The 9,032-nt window shown below is 42.8% G+C and overlaps 1 protein-coding gene across 1 annotated transcript; it reads left to right on the top strand.

Moving 5' to 3' along the window:
• Window positions 1-203: 203 nt before the first annotated feature.
• snx21 (sorting nexin family member 21) lies at window positions 204-8,517 on the top strand. Its single transcript, XM_079273700.1, has 6 exons — window positions 204-349; window positions 2,032-2,338; window positions 2,705-2,901; window positions 3,019-3,160; window positions 3,230-3,395; window positions 4,194-8,517. The coding sequence occupies exons 2-6, from the start codon at window positions 2,047-2,049 to the stop codon at window positions 4,693-4,695; spliced, it is 1,299 nt and encodes a 432-aa protein (XP_079129826.1). The 5' UTR covers window positions 204-349; window positions 2,032-2,046; the 3' UTR covers window positions 4,696-8,517.
• Window positions 8,518-9,032: the final 515 nt, after the last annotated feature.

The raw sequence follows: 9,032 nt of genomic DNA, 5'->3' as shown, positions 1-9,032 counted from the left end.
TCATCAAGAACAAGAACGCACAAGTTCATTTCTAGAGTAAAAGCAGGTCTACCAAAGAGCAGAGATCAGGGTCCACATCCATCTCTATCCTTCCCGCCATCCTTCCATCTCTCTCTCGTTCTCTCTATCGCCCCCTGTCGTCGGTTGTGGAGAACTGCATTCCCTTACTTGGTTACTTCCTCCTCCTCCAGCCGGCGGACAGCTTCATAATTCCGGGATCCAGTGCGCTGTGTTTTGACCCGTTCACTACCGGACAGCCCGGAGGTCCTCTACCGGACCAAACGTTACGTTCACCCGCCGACATGCGCTGACGGGAGCCGGAGGGACCGTGTTCTTCCGCAGCTTCACGGTGAGTTCTCCGATTAATCGGAACAGCGACTGTAAACAAACGCGTTAGCTTGTCCGCTAACTTTACACCGCTGTGTGCTGAGCTAACTGTTAGCCTTCGTCACACAGCACTTTATTTAAATGTGTGTGTTTATGTCTGTCGGTACAGTTATTGATGTCATAACCAGCTGATGAAGTCACTGGACCCAGACGATGAATGTGTGTGTGTTTTATATATGTATGTATGTATATATGTGTGTGTGTGTGTGTTTGCTTTCTCTCGTGCTGATAACAGAGAATCAGCTGCGTTGTTGTTGTTCATGTACTTACACAGAAAGTAGTACAGATATCAATACACTTATGTTTATATATATATATATATATATATATATATATATATATATATATGTTAATATATATGTTAACATATATATATATATATGTTAACATATATATATATATATATACATATATATATATATATATACATATATATATATATATATATACATATACATATATATATACACATATATACATATATATATACATATATGTATATGTATATATATATGTATGTATATATATATATATGTATATATATATATGTGTATATATATATATATATATATGTGTATATATATGTATATATGTATATATATATATGTATATGTATATATATATATACACATATATATACACATATATATATATATATATATATGTATATATATGTATATGTATATGTATATATATATGTATGTATATATATATATATGTATATATATATATATGTGTGTATATATATATATATGTATATATGTGTATATATATATATATATATATATATATGTATATATGTGTATATATATATGTATATGTATATATATATATGTATATATGTGTATATATATATGTATATGTATATATATATATGTATATATGTGTATATATATATGTATATGTATATATGTATATGTATATGTATATGTATATGTATATATATATGTATATATATATATATATATATATATATATATATATATATCTCTCTCAATAATAAACAGGGTGCTGTAATGAATGCGTGTTTCTCAGTGTAAGCGGTTAAACGTGAGGTGATGTGACGGAGATTATTTGTTGATATTTGCGGTGGATGGAAAGTTAAGCTTCTGGAGAGAGAACATGTGCTTTACACTCGAGCAGCTCTGAAGGTACGTTTGTAGTTTTTATGCAGTTTGAAAAAAGGTAAAACAGATAATCTGTAGTTTCACTCTCTGATCAAATAATCATGAAACCAGCGAAAGAAACATCCAAACAACTGGTGTGTTTGTGCAGCGCGCCTTTCAGTTCGTTCATTCGATGGAACACAGGAGGAAACAGACGTTTGTTTCAATCGTTTCTTGTCATCAGAATCAAATGAAAACACGTTTCACGTGTGCGTGACCAGGAGGGTCATAGCTGCTCTTCACCCTCCCGGGGCTCCACACCGGCTCACAGCTCTTCTGCAGATGTTACATGACGTGTGTGAACAGCTGTTGCTGAAGACCTCCAGGTGTTCCTCGTCCTCTTCACCGCGTGACGCCTGCTGCGCTACCGCTCCGTCGCGGCGCTGCCGCAGTTTTTTAATGAGTGAAGCTTCAGTCGTCCCTGTTGGATGATTACTGAGCCTTCGAGTTTCAATGTGTTCCCCTGTTGTCTCTGCAGCCCCCCGGCGGCGTCATGGCGTCCCGGCTGCTCTACCGTCTGAAGCGCTCCTTGTTTAAAGACGGTCAGGGGGCGGGACCTGAGCAGGAAGCCCCATGTGGACAGGAAGAGGAGGAGTTTAAAGAGGACGGCTGGGAGGCGGAGCTGGAGGAGGAGGAGGAGTGTGTGACCGATCGGTTGGGGGGGACGCTGTGCTTCGACGGCGGCGGCGGAGGAGGAGGTGAAGGAGGCGAGGGCGACGGATCGGGGCTGGACAGCGACTCCGACTTCCTGGGAGAGTCGATGGAGGAGGGGCTTAGCAGCACAGGTGAGCCTGCGACATCATAAACTGCTGAAAGTGAGGTTTTGCTCGTACGAGTGTTCCAGGTGGGATTCATGAGGAGGTTCAGACCTGCTCTGCTCCATTTCATTCAAAAACCAAGAAACGTGTCACACTGTGGAGCTCGGCGTCCTGCAGCCAGACAACAGGAGGCGACGACGCCATGAACATGCTTCACGGATCATTTACGCGTTTGTTCGCTGGCGGCGCGTTTGCGCGATGATTCTATTGGTACTGAAGAGAAACTTCTTATTGAATCCTGCGTTTCATTAGTTACTCGCCGAGGAATACACGTGTGTCGTAGATTAGAGTCGCGGTCGATTAATGTCACCTGACCCCTCGTCTCACCTGTAGACACCAGTCCTGTGGGCGTGTCCCCGGCGGGCCCCCCCGCGTCCTTCCTGCTGACTCGGCAGCTTCAGGAGAGCTGGAGGACCGTGCGTGGACCCGGTGGAGGAAGTCCCACCTCGACCGGGAGGCAGCTGACAGACGACTTGCTGTTCGAGGTGACGGACGCCAGCGTGGTGACGGACGCCTCCCCTAAATACGTGGTGAGTTCAAAGAGCCGGGGGGGGGGGGGCGGGGAGAGAGAATCTTTATGAACCGGCATGAGTCGGCACTTTAAAGAGCAGACACTTCCTAATAATCAGAAAGCCTCTTGTCTCCAGCTGTACACCATCCACGTCATCCAGTCCGGCGGCAGCGACAAGACTCCGGCCGTCATCACCCACCGATACTCCGACTTCCAGCGGCTCCACGCCGCGCTGCGTCATAACCACCGACACCAGATGGAGCGCGTCTGCTTCCCGCGTGAGTAGAAGTCCTGTCGTCTTATCTTAAGACCGTTTCAACTGCTAAACCAGCTTCCTGTTTGTGCAGGAAAGAAGCTGCGCAGGAACTTCACGGCGGAGACGATCGCCAAGCGGAGCCGAGCGTTCGAGCAGTACCTGTCTCACCTGTGTTCCCTGTCGGCCCTGCGGGGGGCGCTGTGCGTCCGGCAGTTCTTCTACCTGACCGACCTGCAGACCGGACAGCTGCTCATCAGGTAACACTGACACACCGCTCGCATCAATGTCCGTTCCAACCACATCTACCGGCATCAAAACAGGAAGTCAGTGGCACAGTAGTAAAGCCCGCCTCTAGCTTGATTTGATTGGCCGACTCTGTCGATTGTGACATTGACGAGCTGGTGCTGAAAAGTTAACAATCGGAGGAGGAAAAAAACGGTTTTACAAGCAACCAGGCGGCAACTTTCGGTTCTTTAGAGTTCTCCAAAGCTTCATGTGTTAAAGCTGCATTCTCTCTAGTGTCCACCAGGGGGCGACTCCTCTGGTTGTATAGAAGTCTATAGAAAATGACTCTACTTCTCTCTTGATTTATTACCTCAGTAAACATTGTAAACATGAGTTTATGTCTCAATCTCTAGTTTCAAGTCTTCTTCAATACAGCATGATGTTCATTTAGTACATTATGGTCCATTTAGAGTCACACAGACCATAAAGCAGGGGATGCTTTAGGGCGGGGCTACACAGTGATTGACAGGTCTCTACCAGAGACGTATACGGCGTCTCTACGTCACTCCAGATATGGTCACTTCCTGTTCACTGCAGATACCCGTCCTTATTCAAGGATGAGGTGAAGATAAAAAGTGGAACTTGTTTTGATGCTCTGATGTCCCTCGATTGGGCAGAGACCCTGAACGCCTCCTGAGCTGGTGACTAAAATGGTTTGTCAAAAACTTCTTACTTCAGCAGAAAATGTCTTTCTTGAGCATTGTGACTTGAAGAGGCATGTTTTATAGCATGAAGTGGACTCAGAGTTGAGTTTGTGTTGTTTCGTTGAGGGTGGGACGTTTCCAGGAGGCTTTGGGTCCGCTGCTCAACGCCAAGAGACTGCAACACAAACTGGGCTGGGCGACTTACTATGACAATCGGGCTCAGGCTCCGCCCCCGGCCTCCTCCCATTGGTTCTTCACCTTGGTGGGTCTGTCGAGCTGTTTCCAGGAAGTGGACCAGCTGGAGGAAGCCCGGGACCACTGTGACGACGCTCTCCGTGTCCTGACCCCCGAGGCGGAGGACGGGCCCCTCCCACTCCCGGATAAGCCCCACCCACTGACCGAAAAGCAGGAAGCGTCGCCGCAGCACGTCGACCGGCCACACCCCCTCCTGTTGCCGTTGTTGCGGGTGGTGGTTCGGCTGTCATGGCAGACGGGACGGGACAAGCGGCAGTGGGAGGAACTTCTGCAGCAGATGGAGGAGCAGGGGGCGGGGCTAGTAGACAATCAGCCAACCATTAAAGAGTTCCTGTTCAAACACGACCTGCAGGAGAGTGAGGGGGAGGGATAGAACAACACGCACACACAGACACACTGCAGAGTACAATCACTACGCTACAACATTAGTGCTGCGGCCGCTGTGCAGAAAAAACAATTATGAGATTTAGAGAATAAAGTTTAAATATTTTTTTAAAAAGCCGTAATATGGTGAGAAACAAAAAGGTCTCAATATTTCATGAATTCAGTCATAAACAATATATTTATTTTTCAACATTATGAGAAAATGTACGGAAGCCCTGAGAGGACTAAAGGGGGTTCCAGGTCATTTTTCCAAGTGTTTGTTGTTGTAATATTCATTTCTGGCCACAAGAGGCAGACGTGCACCACTACCACTAAACGCAACGTAAGTATATTGTTAGCAGGTTACGTAACATTAAAACTCGTCTGGAGTTCTGTTTAGAACAGGAGCTAGTGGTGCGCTTCAGCCTCTAGTGGCCAGAAATGAGTATTACAACAACAAAAGACACTTTTATTGTCTTAAACACTTTTTCATTTTTTAAAGATTTTTTTTGTTTACATTTTTACACGACACATTTTTCCTCACTTGTTTCTCAGTTCTTCTATAAATAAGTCAAAAATTGTGACAAGAAAAAGTTAGATATATATTAATTATATTATAATAATAAAGTGTTGCAATGTTATTAGATAGAAGTCATAACATTACCAGAAAGGACATAAAGTTTAGCTTTTTAAGAAAAGTAATATTTTAAAAAACAATTTTAGTGAAAATATATTAATATTAATCACAACTTATTTTCCTTAAATATTCCCACTTTATTCATTCTATCTCTATTCTAATGTTTTCTTCAGATCGGCCGTAATACTCCGATCGTTCATGTAATAAATCGTACTTTAAAGCCTTAAACCGGTTCAGTGACGCTTCACAGGAGACGAGCTGCTCTGACTTCACAGTAACAGCAATAATAACCCCGGAGCCGTAGTCAACTTTATTACTGTTAACAGTTCATAACAACTACAATTCATAAAGGGACGACATTACTAATTTAACCCTTAAAACGATGTGAAATCCAACCAAAGTTATTCACAAAGCATCTTGGCACTGAATACAAATGTGTTGTAGAAGCTTATAACCGCAAATAAAAAGGCTATTATATAAATATATATATATATATATATACATATATATATATATATTTTTTATCTTTTCATAATCTTTTAATATTTTAAAATTTTTAATCGTTGCCCAGCACTTATATTATATATACATTATATATATATATAATATAAGTAAGTGCTGGGCAACGATTACAATTTTTAATCGCATGTATTTTTTGCGATTAATCGCATTGTTATGGCAAAGTTCAATAATTAATTCAAAAGTAGTGTATTGTGCACTTTTTTTAAAGTACTGCTATATGAACGAAAGGGCAATAACATTTGGTTTGTAAACACTTATTAAAACACATCAAGTTGTCGTTAACCGCAGTCTTCCCTTCACACAGCAGCAGTTCTATCTCTTCTATATCTGTGCTCAGTGTGACTGTGTGTGAAACGTTCCACTGCTGTGAACAGAACATGTTTCACACGTTTCAGATAAATGTCACATTCATGACAGTCAGAGCATGTTCAGCAGCTCTACTCTTCATCACTATGACCCAGCTCTACTCTTCATCACTATGACCAGCTCTACTCTTCATCACTATGACCCAGCTCTACTCTTCATCACTATGATGCAGCTCTAATCTTCATCACTATGACCCAGCTCTACTCTTCATCACTCTGATGCTGTAACTCAGAGGTGATGATGGTTAGTTACCCAGCGATCAAAGAATAAAGACACTTTACCCACAATGTAGGTGTATTAGGTGCAGGCAGCGTGTTTTATACGTGTGTATATAATTCATACTTTGTTATCTTATTCTGAAATATCTTATTCTGAAAACCGATGTTCGTCTGAAGAAACCGGATGTTGTCTCACATTAATCTTTCCGCTAACTTTCTTAGCTCATTCTTGAGGCTCATACAAAGTCATACGATGCCGATACCAATCGACACTAATCGACTCTGATCGACTCTGATCGACTCTGATCGACTCTGATCGACTCTGATCGACACTGATCGACACTGATCGACACTGATCGACTCTGATCGACTCCGATCGACTCCGATCGACTCCGATCGACTCCGATCGACACCGATCGACTCCGATCGACTCTGATCGACACCGATCGACACCAATCGACACTAATCGACTCTGATCGACACTGATCGATACTAATCAGCTGCAGTTTGTCTCCACTTCTCTGTGGCTTCTGTTAGCTTGTCTTGCTTTAGTTTGTCTAACTAAACTTCTCCCACACGCTGCATCAACGTAGTCTGCTGAAGACTTCCTCCACTGCTGCCAGAGAGCAACACTATCAAAATAAAACAATGCGTTAACGCAGATAAAATAATTATCGGCGTTAATGAATGAATGCGTTAACGCTAAATTAACGCGTTAACTTGCCAGCACTAACTAGACGTCCTCACGCCGACTCGTCCGCACTCACGAGGTCCACGCTGCATTCTCTCCAGTGTCCACCAGGGGGCGACTCCTCTGCTTCTATACAAGTCTATGAGAAAATGACTCTACTTTGGTGATTGACAGGTCTCTACCACACACGTATACGGCGCCTCTACGTCACTCCTCAGTCCATATATGGTCACTTCCTGTTCACCGGTTGCCGTTTTATTGTGGAGGGACCCAGTGATGCTAACTTCCTGTTGAAGCTACAAACCTACGTCGTCCCTGCAGCTCTCTGAGAGTCAGAGGAAGAAGAAAACACAGGTTGAGTGTTTACTGGCTCACACTCTTCTTCTCTGCCTGGTTTCAGTGGAATGACGTGAAAACTGTTAAATGTTTATTTGAGTCCTCGAGACGATAATCGATTCACTAGTGAGACAAAGAATCAAACTACATCTGGAGCGTCATTCTCACTCTTCAGACTGCTCCAGTGTTTCTGAACTGTCTGCTGGATGTGTCACTTACATACATTTACATGTGAGGGACATTTTATTGCACTTTTCTTGAGTCGTAAATCAGCTTCGTGGATGTTTTTCACAAAGTGAAAGTGGAGATTTCAAATGGAAGCTTGGCCTGTTGGCAGCGCGAGATATTCAGCCGTTAAAGATTAAATCACGGATCATATCCAGCTGCTTTTACACTGACGCATGTGTGATTTCTACGTGTGTCGGGTTGGATGAATGGATGAGGGAGTTAAATAGATTCACATCAGCAGGAAACAATGAAAGTCAAGTGATTTAAAAAGGGACGAAGCACATTAATGAAAGAGAAACTTATGAAGCGGTGAAAGATCCCGATGACCTGAATGAGACGCACGTTCAGATTCATACGATATTATATACAAGCTGCTGACTCGGGGAAACGTTTCATCATTCGTGCTTTCATGTTTCTAACGAGGTGATTCTGTTTGTGCCGTTGATCCTCTCATGAGGTCCAATAGTTCCACGAAATAATATTCCTGTAGTTTGGACACAGTTCGGGGGAAACTGCAAATATCTGAGTCGTTATTTCTTGCGTTTCCTCTGACTGAAGGTTTACATGGTCACTTATGAAATATTCAGAGTTTGGGGTTTTTGTCATATTCAGAAAAAGATGAAAGTTTCACAATTCCGATGCAAAGTTCCTCTGAATGGATTTCAAGAAGAGACGCACTTGTTGTGGCCTCTACGTTCAGATTAAAGTCTTTCGTGTTTTTTGTGTTTCCACTTTGAACCAAACTGAGTTTCAACTCTTTCTCTCGTCAGTGGATATTTGTACAACATGGATTCAGCAGAAACTGCTTCATGGAGCGAAATACAAGTATATATTATGGAATAAAGTTTGTTACAAATTCCAGATTTCTCCGTCGTTATTCCTTCATGTTTGACCGTCGGGGGGGGGGGGGGGGAGCTTCATTCTTTAATTATTATTTTACAATTTGGTTTTATCAAAGGAGAAACATTTTGTAGATGTTTGTCTGTAAATGACATTGAAATGAAAACTTGACTTTAACTGTGAATTAGTCCGAGTTGAGTCCCGATCGTCTTTATGACCGTCGGTCCGTTAAAAGGAAACGTTTTCTGTTGTGATTGTGTTTCATGTTCACAGCCGATGCTTCGGCCGCTTCATTGAAGAGAACTGTTTAAAAACCAAAGGATGAGCGCCTGCAGGCCGCAGGGACGTTTCTGCTGCGAGCTTCGTAGAACAATGGACTGGATCCGGTTCACAATCAAGAACAATATTTAATGTACGACACAAAGTTCACTTTCAAGCTGAATCAACGATCAACAGTAATGTTCTGGAGAACAGAGAGCGAGCGCGTCTCACTCACAGGTCTGAGTTCA

Source organism: Melanostigma gelatinosum (assembly GCF_949748355.1).
Source record: "Melanostigma gelatinosum genome assembly, chromosome: 8".
NCBI classification, from domain to species: Eukaryota; Metazoa; Chordata; class Actinopteri; order Perciformes; family Zoarcidae; genus Melanostigma; species Melanostigma gelatinosum.
This window is presented reverse-complemented; position numbering and strand designations above follow the sequence as displayed.